This window comes from Arvicanthis niloticus, chromosome 12, assembly GCF_011762505.2.
Source record: "Arvicanthis niloticus isolate mArvNil1 chromosome 12, mArvNil1.pat.X, whole genome shotgun sequence".
Lineage (NCBI taxonomy): Eukaryota > Metazoa > Chordata > Mammalia > Rodentia > Muridae > Arvicanthis > Arvicanthis niloticus.
In genome coordinates this window covers 77,475,509-77,494,286 of record NC_047669.1, presented here as the reverse complement: position 1 = coordinate 77,494,286, position 18,778 = coordinate 77,475,509, and the positions used below count along the sequence as shown (strand labels likewise).

Here is an 18,778-nt window from a genome sequence, read left to right as displayed (position 1 = left end):
GAGATGGCCCAGCAGTTAACAGCACTGACTACTCCTCTTCTAGGGTCCTGAGTTCAATTCCCAGAAACCACGTGGTGACTCACAACCATCTGTAATGGGATCTGATGCCCTCCTCTGGTGTGTCTGAAGACAGCTACAGTGTACTCACATACATAAAATAAATACATCTTTTTTAAAAATCAAAATTGAAACAAAACAAAACAAAAAATAAACAAATCAGTAACAACAAATACAGCCTCTAACTTCCTTTGCCTACAGTACATCCTAAAACCCGGCCAATCAGAAATGAGAAAGTCTTCTGCTGCAGTGTGAATTTAAACATGTGTAACAGAAAAAAGCAAACCAGACTAATCTACCAGGGCAGGACCTCACATCTTACTTAGAGTCACTGATAGAAAGAGGACTTTGGTAGGCAACTAGCGGGACAGGTGCATTTACATTTAAAAAAAAAAAAAAAAAAAGGCCCTTTCTAGTGCAAACCTAAATGTATGGTGTTTGTACAAGCTCAGTAAGGCTAGCAGAGCACATAGCCTGGTGCTGCTGAAACCCAAAATTGTCTCAAAACAAAGAACAGGAGGGTTTCCCCAAACACACATAATAATGAATATTAATCCACAACACTTACATTCAATTAGCAGGAAAAGCTTTGGGTTACATATATTTCTACCAATTACATGGTGATTTTATTTCTTTTAAAGATTCTATTTAAAGATTTATTTATTGATTATATATATATATATATATATATATATATATATATGCATGTGTGAGTGTGTATATATAATACACTGTCACCCTCTTCAGACTCACCAGAAGAGGGCACCAAATCCATTACAAGCCACCATGTGGTTGCCTGGAATTGAACTCAGGACCTCTGGAAGCCCACTTGGTGCTCTGAACCACTGAGCCATCTCTCCAGCCCTTTATTTCTTTTTTAAAAAAATATTTACTTTTGCTATTTCAGCCATGTGTATGTGCACATGAACACAAGTGCCCACCAAGATCAGAGGGATGTGATTTCTTTGGAGATGGAGTTACAGGGAGTTGTGAGCCACCTGATGTGGGTGGGTGCTGGGAATCAAACTCAGGTCCTCAGGAAGAGCAGTATGTGCTCTTAACCACTGAACCATCTCTCTCCAGACCTCTTAGTTTCTATTTATTTTTAATCTAATGTTTTATGGGGGGGGGGGGGCTAGAGAGTTAGCTCAGCAGTTAAAAGTACCTGTTGCTCTTACATAGGACCCAGATTCATGCCAAGCACCCACAGAATGGTACACTACCATATGTAACTCTAATCCCAAGGGATCTGATGCCTGCTTCTGATCTCTGTGGGCACTAGGTATGCACACGGTACATAAACATATATACAGGCAAAAAAAACCACTCATACAAATGATATATAGATTTTTTTAAGTTGTCGTTTTATGTGTATGTGTGAGTGTAGGTACGTGAACTACATGTGTGCTGGTAGAAGCCAGAGAGGCTGCTGGATCTTTGGAGTTATCTGGTTGTGAGCCACCAGATGAGGGTTCAGGAACAGAACCTGAGTCTTCTGCAAGAACAAGTGCTCTTGACTGATGAGCCATCTCTCCCACCCCTGTTCTGAAAGGGAAAAATGAAAAGGTGTTAAGGTAGAAACCACATTCTATGTCTCTTCACTATGAGGAAAAGTTATTTCTTTTTTCTTTTTTTTTTTTTTTTCTTTTTGGTTTTTCGAGACAGGGTTTCTCTGTGTAGCCCTGGCTGTCCTGGAACTCACTCTGTAGACCAGGCTGGCCTCGAACTCAGAAATCCACCTGCCTCTGCCTCCCGAGTGCTGGGATTAAAGGCATTCGCCACCACCACCTGGTGAGGAAAAGTTATTTCTGTCCCTTTGTTTTGTTAGCTGTCCTTATACCAGAGCAAAGTCTCCAAACAGTCCCAAGAAAGGATTCACAAGTATATTTGCCTTTTCTCTGTATAAGAATATGTTTCTCAGAAACATATTTTTAGCTTTTATTTATATTCTCTTGCAGTGCTTAGCCTCGCAGCCTAAGCAAGAATTCAGATCGCCAGACAGAGGGGGTTCTGGGTGGCCCCTCTCTGCTTGGTCTAGGGGCAGAAGTCCCCTCTTTTAGATTGGGTGAAGATGGGACTTGGGAACACCCTGGATAGAGTAACAACTTCATCTAGAGTGTTGTGATCCTCCATAGCTAACTTATGATAATGTATCTGAATAGATTTTGCTATCAGATTATCTATCTGTTGAAAATATGTTTCTGGGTTCCCTGAGGGACAAGCCTGACTGCATAGGGGTTGATGTCAAAAGTATCCCCTCTCCAGGAAAAAGACATCGGGACAGATATGGCCCTCATGCCTCACTGAACAACGACAGGAGGACTGGAGCCATTACAAGGTCCCCTTTAATTACTGGAGGTCAGGCCTCTATCCCTGCCTTGGCAAGATTAAAATCTCCATAGCCCTTCTATACTTGGAGAAGGGAGGAGTTGTCAGGGGCAGCCCTACTTATACACTGAAGGCCTAAAATCAGCCATAAGCCTAAAATCAGCAATAGGCCTGACATTCATGCCTGCTAACACAAAGTCTTGGGTCTCTATGGAAAAACACTGAAACAGATGGCTATAAACTATTATAAACAGGCAGCTTTTGTGGAAATCTACCAGCCTGAGTAGTCAAAACCTTGTAAATAGGCAGCCTTGGCGGATAGTACCAAATTAGATAAGGACAAGTGAATCATAGGCAGAGTCATAGTGACCTGACCCCTGGACCTTCACCTAGCTGATACCCTGTTCTGAAAGATATCTGTACTTCCCCTGAATACCTATGTTCCTGTGTCATCCTCTTCCCCACATCCTGTATTTTCCTGTTTATAACCCCTGTGTTAAAAAGTAAAAACTTATGATTTGATAATTAAAAAAAAAAGAAATAACACACAGTGTCCCCCGGCTCGGCCGACTTAGCTCCTGACAATCCATTTTCTTATTCTCAGAAATACTTTGAATTATAAAACATTATTGTGGTTTTTGTTAGTATGCTGGGTCAAATAATTTTTATTAATTTCATTTTAAACTTCAAAGTTTGTAATGAGTTAAAATGTCCTTCAACATAATTATAGGTCATATTTATTTTCATATTGTAAAATGCTAGTTAATCTGTTGAACATTTTTAAAAACTGAATTCCTTTTTGAGAATTTTATATATGAGCACTGTATTTACATAATTTTCCCCTTTCTCTGCTTCCTTTCACTCTCCCCAACCCACCATACTTTTTAAATACATCTTATTATTTAATTATTGTTTATATATGTATACATGTATAAGTATATATGTATATACAAATACTGATAAAGTGTTTTGAAATAAATAAATAAATAAATAAATAAATAAATAAATAAAAGAGTATGTTTCTCAATAGAACATTTTGCTGCCAGACACAGTGGTACATGCCTAGAAGCCCAGCCTCCAAGAGACTGAGGCGGGAGATATTGACTCTGAGACCATCGTGGGCTACAATGTAAGACCCTGTCTCACAACAACAAGGAAATTTCACTTTTGCCATTCTGGTCAAGGCTGAAAATCACAATTCTGGGTTAAACTTACGGCAGCTCTCTGCTCCAGGTTTGACTGGACCATCATCCCTTAGACCACCTCAGGTAAGCATGTCTATGTCCTGCCTCTGACTTTACAGTCAGTTTACAGGAGCCAACAAGACCCACACTTGTCGCAGGCCCTCCGGAAGCAGTAAGTGATTTTTTTTTCTCTTGAGTATTAAATGCTGCTCTTTTGAGGAAGTGATCCTCCTTTGAGCCATGTTGAGTAGAAACGAAGAATGAAAGGAATCCTTCCATCCCGTATTTGGAGGCAGGACAGAACGATTTGATCGAAGTCTGGCAGACTTCGTGTTATAAAACAACCATAAATGCGATAGACTGTTTAGAAAAAAAGGTTAAGCATAGAAATCGATTTTTTAAAAAGAAAAGAGACCAGTGTGTGGCACATGCCTGTAATTCCAGCTCTTAGGGCACAGAATCTCGGGTGGATCTCTGTAAATTAAGACGAGCCTGGTGTACATAATAAGTTCATGCCATACCCTGTCTAAATAAATAAATAAGAGGAAAAAAAGAAAATAAGAAGGGAGTAGAGGCAAAGAAGGGGGGGAACAGGGGACACAAAGAGAGAGATGGGGGAGGGGAGGAGAGGAGAGGTGGGTCAGGAATACGTGGAGAAGGAGGGAGGGATAAAGAGAAAAAAGACCAGAAAGAGTCCATGGGGGGAGGGGAGGAAAGAGGGATAAGGAGGGAGAGGGAGGGGAAGGATAAGGGGGAGGGCGAAGGTAAGAGGAGGAAAAGGAAGAGGGAGGGAGGGATAGAGGGAGGGAGAGGAGAGAGAGAGAGAGAGAGAGAGAGAGAGAGAGAGAGAGAGAGAGGAGGGTGGCCTGGAACACGTGCGTGGGGGTGGGGCGAGGGAGAGAGACAGAAAAACACGGACAGGCAGAGAGAGAGAGAGAGAGAGAGAGAGAGAGAGAGAGAGAGAGAGAGAGAGAGAGAGAGAGAGAGAGAGAGAGACTGAGGACGGAGGGAGGTCAGAGAGAGTCAAACAGGCTGTTGCTAGGTAACTATTGGGCGGAGCCAAGAAGAAAGGCTAACATGCTATCAGGCTTGGTGGTAACTGTATTTATCCGATAAGCCATCTTGCCAGCCCTTAATTTATTTGTGTGTGTGTGTGTGTGAGTGTGTGTGTGTGTGTGTGTGTGTGTGTGTGTGTGTGTGTGTGTGTGTGTCGCGCGCGCACCATAGCGCGTGCTGAGGTCAGAGAGGGTAGCTTTTGGGAGTCAGTTTTCTCCTCCCATCCTTGTTGAGCCAGGGTGTCTCTAGCTGTTTCTCTCACTTTGTACGCCAGGCTAACTGGCCTGCAAACGTAGACCGGTCCTGTTGCTGCCACCTATCTTACCTAGGAGTGTTGAGATGACACGTGTGCCACCACATCCAGCTTTTGGCATGGATCCTGGGGCTGAACTCATCTTGATAGCTTGCACTACAAGCATTTTTACTCTGGAGCCATCTGGCCCCAGGGGTTTCACTCTCCTTTGCATCCCTAGCTTCCTGAACTTCTGCAGCAGCTAAGCTATCAGAGTGAAGTCAGCATTCAAGCGCTGAGCTACACCTCCCTTCAAGACATTTCTTTTACACACAGGCTTGACCTGACTCACACCTACCATTGTTTATCCGCAGCCTCCACCACAGGGACAGAGGGTTTCACAGTGGCAAGAATGCACAGCAGGGACTGGAACTGTTTCCAGGTCTCCTCTTCAGCCTTGCTCTCTGTGGTGGTTTGAATATGCTTTGCCTAGAGAGTGGTACTACTATTAGAGGGTGTAGCCTTGTTGGAGTGGGTGTGGCCTTGATGGAGGGGTGTGGCCTTGTTGGGGTGGGTGTGTCGCGGTGGCTTTAAGACCCTCTTCCTGGCTACCTGGAAGCCAGTCTTCTGTTTGCCTTCAGAACAAGAGGTAGAACCCTCAGCTCCTCCTGCACCATGCCTGCCTGGATGCTACCATTCTTCCCACCATGATGAGAATGGACTGAACCTGTAAGCAAGCCCCAATTAAATGTTGTTCTTTTAAGAGTTGCCTTGGTCATGGTGTCTGTTCACAGCAGTAAAACCCTAACTAAGACACTGCCCATGAAGCTATCCCATCATTACTGGTCCTGGGCATGTTACTGTCTCCACTGGACCCTGAATGCTCTGCTTTCGACTCAGTGTATAAACACAAACCCACCTGCCTCCCCTGAAATCCTAGTATTTTTTACTGATTCCCCTTCCATCCTGCTGAGCAAATACCGCTGACGCCAGCCAACAATCCCACTCCTGCCCTTCTGACAGAGGCCTCCTTTGGTTCAGATTTGCACGTTCTCAACTTGTGGTTCAGGTCCAGGGGTGAGCCTATTTAGTTTGTGTCCTGTTCTCCTTGAGTGTTCAGACTGGATTTGGAAGTGAGTCAGGACAATAGACTACTGAGGTTCTGGGAAGAGCAATTCTATGTTCACATGTTGTATCCTGGGTATGACAAAGAGTTCCCTTTCTAGCCCAAAGATGAAGCCATCAAACAGGAAAGAGGGAATGCAGGGCATGGTCACACACACACACACACACACACACACACACACACACACACTTGCTGTCCCAAGCATTCAAAAAGCTCAGTGAGGGAAATAATTACATGAGCTTAGGATTCTGAGATGAGCGTAGACAGCACTTAACAACCATGTCTTTAAGAAAGGACTTGGAAGGATGGCTCAGTTTTTTAAAAAAAAAAAATATTTCTTATTTTTAAAAATAAGACACTGTGGCTGTCTTCAGACACAACAGAAGAGGGCATCAGACTCCATTACAGATGGTTGTGAGCCACCATGTGGTTGTTGGGAATTGAACTCAGGACCTCTGGAAGAACAGCCAATGTTCTTAACCACCGAGCCATCTCTCCAGCCCGGATGGCTCAGTTTTTAAAGCATGTACTGCCCTTGCATAGGACCTGAGTTCAGTTCCTACCCCTCCCCCCACACTGGGTGGCTCACAACCACCTGTAATCCCAGCTCCAGATGATCTGACAGTCTGTTCTGGTCCCTGTGGGAACCCACATTCTGCACAAACGTACCCCCACACACACATGCTTACTTATAATTACAAGGAAAGTGCTTGGGAACCCAGGACTGCAATCCTGTTCCAAATTCAGAACCCAATATAGTCTTGGAACAATCTCCTGTTAGAGATGACCCATTTCTTATTGTTGGCCCTAATCTGAGTTCTATGACTCATGGCCAAACACTTCTCTTTTCTCCCTCACATCCAGCCCACTGAAGAGACCTGTCAGCTCCCACCACCAAAATGTATTCCAGATCCCACATCTACCACTGATGCCTTCATCTCTGTAGCTAATACCTGTGCTGTTCTTTGCCTACATTATCCTGGCAGCCACACTCTCATACCCATGTCATAGGCTGAGCTGTACTCGGGAACCCTATCCATGACATAAACTCACTTCCTTTCCTCTCTGCTGTCTACACACACTGGTCATCGCTACCACAAGCAACTCACTGTTGCCACTACAGTCTTTAGACACCAAAGGCTACTGCTCTCAGTGCCTTGCTACTACTGTTTGGGTACCTGATCTTCCTGGGTACCCGATCTTCTTGTGCATCAGTGTTGAGAACCGCTCTGCCCCATGCTTGGGGGCCAAAATGTCGAGGACCGAGGACTGCTCTGTCAATGTTGGAACCCGCACTGCCAAAAGCCTTGGGGGGTAAATTGTTAGAGCCTGCACTGCCCCAGGCTGCTCCAGTCCGCAGGGGGGGGGGGTGGGGGGGGGAGGGGGGTTCAGCAAGAGAGAGGGTGAGGACTGACGCGAGGAATGGAGACCAGACAGAGTGTTATTCAATCCCGTTTATTCTTCAGTCTCTCTTCTTCTCTCTGAGTCCCTAGTTCCTAGTACCAAGTCTCAGGTCCTAATCCCAGTCCTAAATTGCTAGTCTCGTTCCCAGTTCCAAGTTATTTCTTCCAAGTGTCTAGTCCAAGTGTAATTGTCTAATAATAGTTGCCTGTCTCGAGTCTCAAATTCCTACTCCTTTCTCCTGTCTGCCTCTCGCCTTTTATATGTCTCACAGCTAAATCACACCTTTAAGTCTCACACACCCAAGGGAAGATCCTGGGTATCTAAAGCAAGATGTTATCAGAGTGTGCTCAGCTGTTGTAGGCTGTTGTAAACAAGTCTCTTGTCAGGATATATGGCTCAAGATGGCTGCAAAAATGATAGCTGCCTTCTGTTGGCTCCCCACACACCAGCTCCCTTAAAGACACAGTTCATCTCACCCAGTACATTCCACCTCAGAACCATGGACAACAACCACCAACCAGGGCCATAACGTCCCATCACTTCCTGCTCTGAGTCATCCCCTCATGGGTGATCTTTGTGATAAGATCACTTCACACAGTCAGCTCTATTCTGTGAGGACTCTGGAGATGTCTTGGCAGTTAAAGAGGGCATGCTGCTCTTGTGGAGGTCTGGAATCGTGTTCCCAGCAACCACAAGGAGTGGCTTACAACCACCTGGAATTCCAGCTCCAGGGGAATCCATACTGAAAAGAGAATCTAAGCATCACCTGTCAAAAAAGCTTGAGGCCAATGAGCTGAGGCAGAGAATAGGAGGTGGGGCATCCAGCAGGCAGAGAGAGAATTCTGGGAAATAGTCAGAGGTGCGGAAGATTCACCCAGAATGCTAAGGAGACAGTCGTATACCAGCAGGTAACTGAACTCGGGATAGAATGAAGGGGAGATTCACCCCAAGAACACTGTGGAGAAGGACATAAGACAAGGAGAGGAAACCAGCAAAGTAGCTGGACCCAGGTGAGGATAGAAAGGATAAGTTAATAAGTTAATAGCAAGTCCGACAGCAAGCCGAAGCTCATGGCCTAAGCATTTATTAATAAATAATTAGTCTCAGAGTCATTACTTCTGGGAACCAAGTGGCCAGGAAGAAAACCTTCTTCTGTTTTTGCACAATACCTCTGACTCCTTTGTACACCTGTACACACAGGTGTGTATCCATATACTATATATTTTTTAATCTTCTAAAGAAGACTATAATTCCTTTACCTATACCCACTATGTTGTATATAGAGATACAAGACTTATCTTGTATAATTGAGACTTTGTAGCCTTTTTTCCCCCTTCTCTTCTCCCTCTTGCTCTGGCCCCACTCCCTCCGTCCCCACTCGCTTGCTCAGGCCCTGCTCCCTCTGTCCCCACTCGCTTGCTCAGGCCCTGCTCCCTCCGGCCCAAAATACTCTGTAGCTGTCTTCAGACACCCATATGAGGGCATCAGATCTCATTACGGATGGTTGTGAGCCATTATGTGGTTGCTGGGATTTGAACTCATGAACTCCTGAAAAGCAGGAGGTGCTCTTAACTACTGAGCCATCTCGCCTGCCCCCAAGACTTTTGTATCCTTAACCCCACCCCCCCTCACACACACACCCTGTGCATGCTTACGCACAGTACTGTGGGGCTGACATCTTTCTTTTAATAGTGTGTTAAATTCACAGTACTCAATTGTGACAAAAAACAAAGGGGAAAATATTTTGGCTCATGGCTTCAGTCCAAAGTCACCTGGCTGTGGTGTTTTGGGACCAGATGAGGCAGAACATCATGGCTGCAGGAATGCACCAGAGGGAGCCTGCCTAGCAGACATCAAGAGCAAACAGATGCACCTTCATGCCTGCTCCCAGTGATATTTTCCTCCAATAAGGAAAATTTCCTCACCTCCTAAAAGCCCACCCAGCTACACTCTCATCAGTGAATTCATCCATAGAGGTCACTGCCGTGCAATCCAATCAGCTCTCAACATCACCATCAATTGGATGTCATGCCTTCAACACAGCTTGTATATTTTCTTTCCTGCTTTATAATGTTGGACCCGAAGAACCAAACCGGGAAGACTCCCACAGAAACACTCACAGACAGGGGGTTTGATGCAAAAGCAAGAGGTTTATTTTATTTTTTTGATGCAGTGCACCGGGGTCCCCAACCGCCTGCCCGCAGGCTAGAGGAACCCTGAGCTAAAGCTAAGAGCAGTTTTTATATGGTTTTCACAGGGTTTAAGAGGACAATCTTACAGTCACCTCTTAGACAATGCTAACCACAAAGGCTGACCTCAAACGACTGACTGCTCTTGGCAACACATGTTTGCACATTATCTTATGACAATGAGTGTTAGCTAAGTCTATCTTACCATAGTGCCTGTTTAACCAGGTTGATTGCACTAAGGCCCCAGCTTCCTGATAACCTTTTAGTTCTCTTATCTTGGGCCCTTCCTGGAATGTGTGTAAGTCTTTGGAATGCACTTCTCCCAGAGCACGTTTCTGGAGAATTTAATTTTAAAATTAGGCTGAGACCTGAGATTCCTTCAATAACAAACCTCAGAGCTTGGCATCCAGGCTCACTCCCCCTGCCCCCATTCTTTCTCCCCCAGGATCTTCACAATGCCTGATGCAGATAGGTATTCTATACAAATTTATGCCTCAAACTCAGACCCCCCCCCCCAATGGTGAGCCTTTTTTAGGGTTTTTAAAAAGCTACACCTAGAGAAAACCTGAGCTCCAGTCCTTTTCCAGTTGTTCTCCCTGTGGGAGACTGTGGAGTCCAGACAGAAGAACTGGTAAGGTTGAGTGAGCTCAGACCTCGTGAATCTCAAATTTCAGAACTGTAGGAGTGGGGCTTCTCCCTGCCTACCTTTACTTCCTCTGGACAAGATAACCACGATACCCCACTGAGGACCATGGCAATCAGTCAAGGAGCATAAAAACCTGGAGCTCTCTATGCTAATGAGGTATCTAGATAGATTATTTTTCCTATCCGTTGCTCGTTATCAACTCATCTTGCCTCATCTGCTACCAAATGATGGCTAGTGGGCCTGCTCTCAACATCACTCCAAGCATTGCTATGACTTTTCTTTCTCTACAATTCTAGCCAGTCCTAAAGTTAAAACCTTTTCATATAGTAACCCCACTCGATTTGTTAGAGGTCACAAAGAAAGAGGCTATTACTCCAGCTGACATCTCTAGACAACGCATGTGACAGGGCAAGATGGGGCAGAGGTTCTTCCATCTTACATGTGAGTGTGACAGGGCAGGACAGGACAGGGGTTCCTCCATCTTACATGTGAGTGTGACAGGACAGGGGTTCCTCCATCTTACATGTGAGTGTGATAGGACAGGGCAGGGGTTCTTCCATCTTCCATGTGAGTGTGACAGGGCAGGGCAGGGGTTCTTCCAGCTTACATGTGAGTGTGACAGGACAGGACAGGACAGGGGTTCCTCCATCTTACATGTGAGTGTGATAGGACAGGACAGGGGTTCTTCCAGCTTACATGTGAGTGTGACAGGGCAGGGCAGGGGTTCTTCCATCTTCCATGTGAGTGTGACAGGGCAGGACAGGGGTTCCTCCATCTTAGATGTGAGTGTGACAGGACAGGACAGGGGTTCCTCCATCTTACATGAGTGTGACAGGACAGGACAGGGGTTCCTCCATCTTGTATTCTTGCTCAGGCCATTTCAGATTTAACTAGAATCTGATCTCCTTGATGGAGAATCCTCTGGAAAACTGCCCAGCTCTATTCCAGGACCAGAGGCCAAGATGCCCCCACCTAACTCACCTTAGCTCCTGTTCAACTGCTTGCTTGTGCAAACCTCCCCCTGAAGCTTCGGAGACAACAAGATGTAGCTTTTGCCTTCAAAAGCCCCTTGGTCTAAATGCTCCGGGCTACACTTAAGTCCTGGAGTATCAGCCTCTGGAATAGACTTTGTCATCTGAGGTAGGGTTTCTCTATGTAGCCCTGGCTATCCTGAGAAATAAAGACTTTCAATTGGCTATAAACTGTGTCTGAGTGGTCATCTCTGGTGGCCTTCCTGTAAGAGCAATCTTTATTTTTAAGAGGATACAATCAGAAGATAAAAACCACAAGGACAGGAGGTGTATTTGGTTTTTATTTTAACTCAGGTGTTATCAATGTCTTTCCCCCACTAGTTGGCATAGGACCTCAGTCTTAACTCAGTCGGGTAAGCATGAAAAGACATGGGCCACAGGAGATGAAGGGAACGGGGTTGCAGCTCCAACGACAAAGTGTGAGTGCTTCAAGCCATTTAATCCCTGGAATACAGCAGTCGGCCTTTGGGAAAGCAAGGGTTTACTGGGTCCGGGAATTAAAACATTTGTCTAAAAACCTTAAACGGTGCAAGAGATAAATGATATCAATTCCCTATCCTACATACAAATTTTATAGTAGGCAAAGACATATATGATAATTCTTACAATTGAATTGTAATTCAATTGTAATACGGCTGCAGGTGGGACTCCACTACCCAGCCTGCTGTCTGCCTTCTCAAGGTGTACTCAAATGTTTACTGCTTTCCTTAAACAAAAGGTGCAATCTGGAAGTCGGAGCTCAAACCCACGCCGCTGCACGAAGCACCGGGTCTGGAAGGGGCCGATGCGATTCCTGCACACACTGGAACACAGGACGGGGTACAATGCAGAGGGGCGAGCAGGAGATCCTGACAGCTGCAAGCTCTAAAACAGACAGTTGCCTAAAAATAGGCTGGTAAAGGCGCGTAGGACAAGATGAGTCTGCGCCGCCGGCCCGCGCGCGCCTGCGCACTACTGCCTGTGCCTGCGCTTCCCGCGGCTACTAGCAAATCCGGCCTAGGCATTCCCAAAGCCAAGGTGTCTCCGAGCGGACCCCGCGGGCGGGTGCCTGGTGTCCGGGGCATTGTGGGACAGCGATGCGGCGGGCACGTGATACGTCCCCACTAATCAGCGCGCAGACCGCACTTTTGCTGTCGGCTTCAAACAAACTACCTAGCGGGGTCGAGCGGCTCCGGCCCGCCCCTCGGCCGGGGTCGCGCCCGCGGGGTGGGGGGCCCGGGGGGCGGGGCGATGCGGCGGAGTGACAGCCCGCTGCGCCTATTCGGGGTACGGGCTGCGGCGCTGGCGGGCGCGGTGGGCCTAAACAGCCAATGGGGGCTGGGGGCGGCCCGGCCGGCGGGGAGGTGCGGGGGAGAGGGGGCGGGCCCCAATCCGGTTCCATCCGGTTCTCCCACCGCCCCCGCGACGGGTCGCAGCAGTTCGTCTGGTGGCGGCTAGGCAGTGCAGCTCCGTGACAGATCCGGCGTCGCACGCGTCTCCCACCCCGCGCCGCCACGATGCCCAAGAGGAAGGTGAGCGCGGCGGGGCCGCGGCGCCCGCAGGGTTGGGGTCTGAGGGGTTCTGGAATCTTCGGGGACGCGGGCGGCTGGGCGTGACGTCACGCGGCCGCATTGTTCTCCGCTGTGCTTTCTCCTGCAGGTTAATGCAGATGGAGCTGCGAAAGCGGAGGTGAGCGCGGGCCTCGGGTGGGCCGGGCGGGTCGGGGCGGCCGGGGGTGTCGCTCACCGCGTCGCTCACCCCGTCTTTCTTTCCGCAGCCCAAGCGCCGCTCCGCGAGGCTGTCGGCCGTAAGTACCGCGCTCGGGGCGGGAGCGAGCGGGCCCGGGCCCAGCTCGCCCGCTCAGCGCCTCACACCCCCTCCCTTTATTAATTTATCTTTTGACAGAAGCCCGCCCCTGCCAAGGTGGACGCGAAGCCAAAAAAAGCCGCGGGAAAGGTAAGCTTCGAACTGGTGATCAGGGAAGGCCGCTTAGTTGAAGTTGTGTTTAGGAGGTTTCTGGAACGTGGGTGGGGGCGGCTGGGTAAAGTATGGCACGTTCCTTCACCCGCAGCAACAGGGCTTTGCAGACGACCTGAGTTCAGTTCCCAGCACCCACAGGGCAGCTCAAAAACATCTGTGACTCCAGTCCAGAGAGGATTCATGCCCTTTTCTAATCTCCAGCTGCAGGCACACGGTGCCCATACGTACGTGCAAAACACTCATACAGTAATACAAGCCTTTAAAAAAAAAAAAAAAAAAAGAACTCAGAAGCATTTTATGAGCCGAAGATGACTCACTGGCTAAGAATGCACAATGCTCTTACAGAGGGACCTGAGTCTTGAGTGACAGCTCCAAGGGATAAGAGGATCTGATAACCCCTTCTGGCTTCTGCAGGCTCAGCCTGAGCATGCACAGATCTATGTGTATGCACATTGTTTAAAAGTAAAGTCTTCCCCCCACCCCAGGACATTGAGCAGAATAAAAAATTGAACTGTTTTCCCTATAGTTAGTTGATGTTTTACTTTAAATATTTGTGGGTATTTTGCCTGCGTGTATGTAGGTGCATTTTGGAGGCCAAAAGAGGACCTCTGGAATTAGAATTAACAGTTTCCCACCAAGTGAGTGCTGGGAATTGAACATGGATCCTCTGGGAGAGCAGCTGAGTACTCTTAGCCAGTGAACTGTCTCTCTCTCAAGTCCTAGTTTGTGGTCTTTTCAAATACAGCCTCAACGAATGGTGGTAATGTGGACTAGACTTTCTGGGGCCAGAGAGGCATCCTGACCTGAGCACTATGTCTGAGGGTCTCAAGAGTGTCTGCACATTTCTGTCCCCACCTTTTCTCTATGTATAAACTTGGGCATTAGTACCTGTTTCCCTCGTAAGTCTGTATATATTTTGAGCTGTTTATAGTTTTAGATGAGAGCAGTTTTAGGCTTGACTTAAGTAGGTTTGCTGCAGCAGTGTAATCATTTTCTAATTTTGAGGGGGGAGTAGGTAAGTGTTTTGCCTTCCTTCCTCTCTCTTACCTAATGAGCATGGGTTGTGACATACATGCAGACCCTGTGGTTGTGCCACAGCCTGTGAAGATGAGAGCTGCTTCTGTAAGACAGATGGGATCCAGAAATACTGTTTCTTACTGCTAATGGCTTAGTTTTGAACTTAATGTTTCAAGTTATATCCTCCTGATAATAACACCTATGCTTTTCAGATTCTTCAAACACCCAAATGAAAATAACTCAAAAACTGATCTTTGTAGTTACTCATGGTATCAAGCAAGGGAGGAACTGTGGCGGGATAGTGAGCATGACTGAGAGGAAGGTGCATGAAGGCGAGTGGTCTTACACATGTGGGTACAAGCCTTGTCAGGACAATGGCTGTTGGGTGGCACTTCGATTGTTCATGCTTAGAAGAATTTGGGGGCCTGGTAGGGTTACATGGCCTTTGCATTTAATCTTTCGTGTGTGGTAATTCTGCTGTGGAGAAGTGCAGCACAGTCTTAAGGTTTAATCCCAGCTAATGACAAGATTTAGGACTCCACAGCATACATTGTGTCCTTGTTGGGGTGGATCTCAAGGTGTCTAATGTCGAGACTGTGAGGTGTCAAAGAGACCCATTGTGGGTGCACTCTGCATCAAGTCAAAATTAAATGCAAAGTTTATTAAAATGTTTCTTGTTTTAGGATAAAGCAGCAGACAAGAAAGTGCAGCTGAAAGGGAAGAGGGGAGCGAAGGGCAAGCAGGCTGAAGTGGCTGACCAGCAAGCTACAGATCTGCCTGCAGAAAATGGGGAGACGGAAAACCAGGTCAGAGGAGTGCGCATGCGATCACCCAGATTCTAAGCAACAGATGTTAAATTGGGTCTTTAGTGTAGCAGATTAAATTTTTATGGGAACTTTTCTGTGTAGTTCTCTCCCATGAATAGGTAGCACATAAATGAACTAGGTTTTATTTGAACTTGTACAAATCAGTGAGAGTAAATAAGAGATTTGTGTATGTCAGTTTCACTTGCAATAGGATGCAAAGCTCATAGAGATTTTCCCAGGTGACTTTGTAAGACTGTTGGAGCAGGTGAGCTGGTCCTCTGCCTTAGATTGCAGTGTTCAGCTTGCTGTGGTCTCTGAGGCTGCTCTTGTGCTAGAATCCTAGTTTGTATATTCTGGGTGCATAAATTATTAGACTCATTCCAATTATGACAAAAATAACAGTTTTTTCTGAAAAGTACAAAATTTCTCTATGTAGCCCTGGCTGACTTGGAACTTGCTCTGTAGCCCAGGCTGGCCTCAAACTCTTCCTATCTCTGCCTCCCATGTGCCACCACTGCCTGGCTGATTGCTGTCTTTATGAGCTATGAGGAAAAGACTCAAAGTGTGGTGCTGGGGTGCTAGAGAGCTGGCTCAGAGGTTAAGCTCATTGGCTGCTCTTTCAAAGGCTCATGGTTCAATTCCCAGCACACACAAGGCAGCTCACTCAACTGTGTAACTCCTAGTTCCAGGAAATTGAAACCCTCAGACATGCAAGCAAAACACTAATGCACATTAAAAAAAAAAAAAAGACTTAAAGTACTATACAAGGTGGAAATGGGGTCTTGAACTGATCCACCTGCCTCAGCCTTGCCTCCCAACTGTGGGGACTTTAGGTATGAGCCACTATGCTTGGCAACAGCTAGCTTTTGTTAAATCTAGCATTCTTATTTTCTTAACCCTTTATTATATATGCTAAGCTTGGAAAGGCAAATTTCATTTTATGTAGGATTGTGGTAGGATCTCTTGCTGAGCCACGCTTTCCTGCATAGTGGGATTGCAGGTTGGGCTCCCGCACTCACCTGGCATCTGTGGGTGCTGAGGAACTCAAGTTATCCTGTCTGAGTGGCAGTTAGCTTTGCCCACCGTGCCATCCTCCAACCTGAATAGTAGTATAGTGGTTTTTGGTGTGATCTTGCTGTTGGCCTGAAACTAGCTCTGTAGCCCAGGCTAGCCTTGAATTCTCTGGCAACTTGTGTTGCCAGATATTTGCTTCTCAGTCAAAAAGGTTTTTGTTTTTTTGTTGTTATTTTTTTTTTCTTTTTTTGTGGTACCAGAGTTCAAACTTAGGATTTTCTGCATACTAGATGAAGACTGGATTTATAACCACCAACCACACATTTAAATACTTCTTCTAGTTCTGACTACACGTCCAGTATTAAGGGACTGGCCTCAGACTACTGATCTAATCCCAATCCTAACAACAGATTAATTAGCTGGGCACTGTGTGCACGTCTATAGAGCCAGCAGGTGGTAAGTCTCAGGTAGAATCAGCAGCTGAAGGCATGCCTTCTCACCATAGTAACCAAATTAGAGTGGATTCTTCTACAAGATGGCCAAAATCCAAAACCACTGCACTTGGTAGATTAAGAAAACATGTTTCAACTGATAAACACAGTACAGTGTTCTCTGTAGTAGCACCTAGAGTGTGTAAAGGCATTTAATGTTTGCAGATCATTAACATGAACTCACAACATGCTGCTCTTTTCTGTTGGGTACATCATAGGCAGGTGCAGATAGCATCACTACAGTGTCACTTGGATAAAGCTGGAAGGCCAGTGTAAACAGATCACCAAAAAGAAGCAGACATTTTGAAATGAGTGACGCTAAGGCTGGACTGGACTAGTCTTGAAATGAGGCAGCCTGAGTGGCCAAGGCTTCACACTGCTCTGTGTATGCAGTTGCCACCTTGATTGCAAGTCTTACAAGACTGGGTGTGTTGGCAAGTACAGAATCTGAATAAAGCAACCATATGAAGAAACAGGATGGCTAGGCATGGTGGCACACACTTCACTTCCTTTATTTGGGGCAGAAGAAGGTACATCTTTGTGAATTTGAGACCAGCCTGGTCTACATAGTGACTTCAAGACAGCCAGAGCTTTGTCAAGAGACCCTGTCTCAGGAGGAAGGAGGAGGGGTGGGGATACATGAGCACCATTCTATAAGGTGGTTAATTTGATGTTTGCATTCTCTGTGGTTTGCAGAGTCCAGCCTCTGAAGAAGAGAAAGAAGCCAAGTCCGACTAAGCCTCCATCATGTCTGTCAGCGGTCCCTGCCGCCCTTCTTGTACAATCCAGAGGAATATTTTTATCAACTATTTTGTAAATGCGAGTTTTTTAGTAGCTCTAGAAACATTTTTAAAAGGTGAGGGAATCCCACCTCATCCCATTTTTTTAAGTGTAAATGGTTTTTTTAAGAGGTTAAATCATTTGCTGGTTGTTTATTTTTTGGTACAACCAGAAATAGCGGGATACTGAATCAGGAGAGGCTGTGACTGTCTCGGGGGTCACCATAACATTCCGTAGAGGGGGCTAGTTTTATATCCTACAGTACAAAGCATACTAAGTGGCAGTTTGGAGTCTCAGTCGTGCATTGGTGTCTGGGATATTTTCAGTTATATCTGGTCCCGTGTTTCTAGTAGAACCATTTCGTAAAAAAAGCCAGTCTTTGGTCCTTGCCCTGTCAGCACTGTGATGTCTGTGGTTATGACAGTCCATTTTCCTAACAGTTGTGATAATACACCGTGAAAGATGGAGATTTTGAGTGTGTTCTGTGTGTGGCGTAAAATTGTGAATTGGTGGGAAGGAGAATTCTGAGCATTTGGTTGTTATTTGAAGTCTTATGGAAGCTTGCCAAGTTTGAGGCTGGAACATCACTGGAATAAGTTCAAAGAAAAACTGTAGTTCTTCATTTGCGTACATGAACACAATGTGACTCTTCAGAGTTTGGGTACGTGAACACAATATATGGCTCTTTTTGGGTACGTGTGATAAGAATTGGAATGTCTGTGTACTCTGCTCCAATAAAATCTGTTGTGAAAGAGTTTTGAAAATGTCTGATTAATTTTTTTTTCTGTAGCCCTGGCTGTTGCTCTATAAACCAGTCTGGCCTTAACTAGGGATCCTCCTAACTCTTAGTCTCTTGGGAGCTGGAATTAAAAGCGTATGCTGTTGGGACAGCAGGACAGCTCAGAGGTTAAGAGCACTTGCTCTTCCAGAGGTCTTGAGTTCAATTCCCATCTACCACATGGTGACTCAGCCATATATGGTGCCATCTACTGCCCTTCTGACATGCAGGTGGACATGCAGATGGTGTCATGCATGGTTTCTCGGATTCTTGAGAGGTTTACGTAGTTGGTTTGTGATAATGATTTACAGCTGAGCACTGCATCCGGCTTCTGCTTTCATGTGTGTTGCTGATGAATTGCACTGCAAGAACCTGGGACTTGTTAAATTTATCTAATAAGCTGGGTCTCTGGAACAGTGCAAGCCTCTGCTTGACAGCTGAGACAGTTTCATGAAACAGGCTTGCTTTGTAGCCTTGAGTAGTGATCTTGAATTGATTTTCTTGCCTTATATGCTGAGGTCATAGGCGTGCACCACCAGGCCTGGTTAATGTTTTGGGTCCTTGTGCATGCTAGAGAAAGTTCTCCAGTTAAGTTAGATATATATCCTGGGGAAGAACTTGGTGTTTGCCCAGCATCTGTAGTCTTTAGTCTATCCTCAACACCACCAAATGAATGGGTA

General features: G+C 46.2%; 1 protein-coding gene and 1 long non-coding RNA gene across 2 annotated transcripts; one reads left to right on the top strand and one right to left on the bottom strand.

Moving 5' to 3' along the window:
- Nucleotides 1-1,398: 1,398 nt before the first annotated feature.
- On the bottom strand, nucleotides 1,399-5,341 carry LOC143434035 (uncharacterized). The gene is made up of 2 exons (XR_013103182.1): nucleotides 5,216-5,341; nucleotides 1,399-1,602 (listed from the first exon to the last, which is right to left on the bottom strand). It is a non-coding gene; the product is annotated as an uncharacterized LOC143434035 (long non-coding RNA).
- A 7,267-nt stretch (nucleotides 5,342-12,608) lies between these two features.
- Nucleotides 12,609-18,074, top strand: Hmgn1 (high mobility group nucleosome binding domain 1). The gene is made up of 6 exons (XM_034515565.2): nucleotides 12,609-12,764; nucleotides 12,892-12,921; nucleotides 13,010-13,039; nucleotides 13,138-13,188; nucleotides 14,913-15,035; nucleotides 17,237-18,074. The coding sequence occupies exons 1-6, from the start codon at nucleotides 12,750-12,752 to the stop codon at nucleotides 17,276-17,278; spliced, it is 291 nt and encodes a 96-aa protein (XP_034371456.1). The 5' UTR covers nucleotides 12,609-12,749; the 3' UTR covers nucleotides 17,279-18,074.
- Nucleotides 18,075-18,778: the final 704 nt, after the last annotated feature.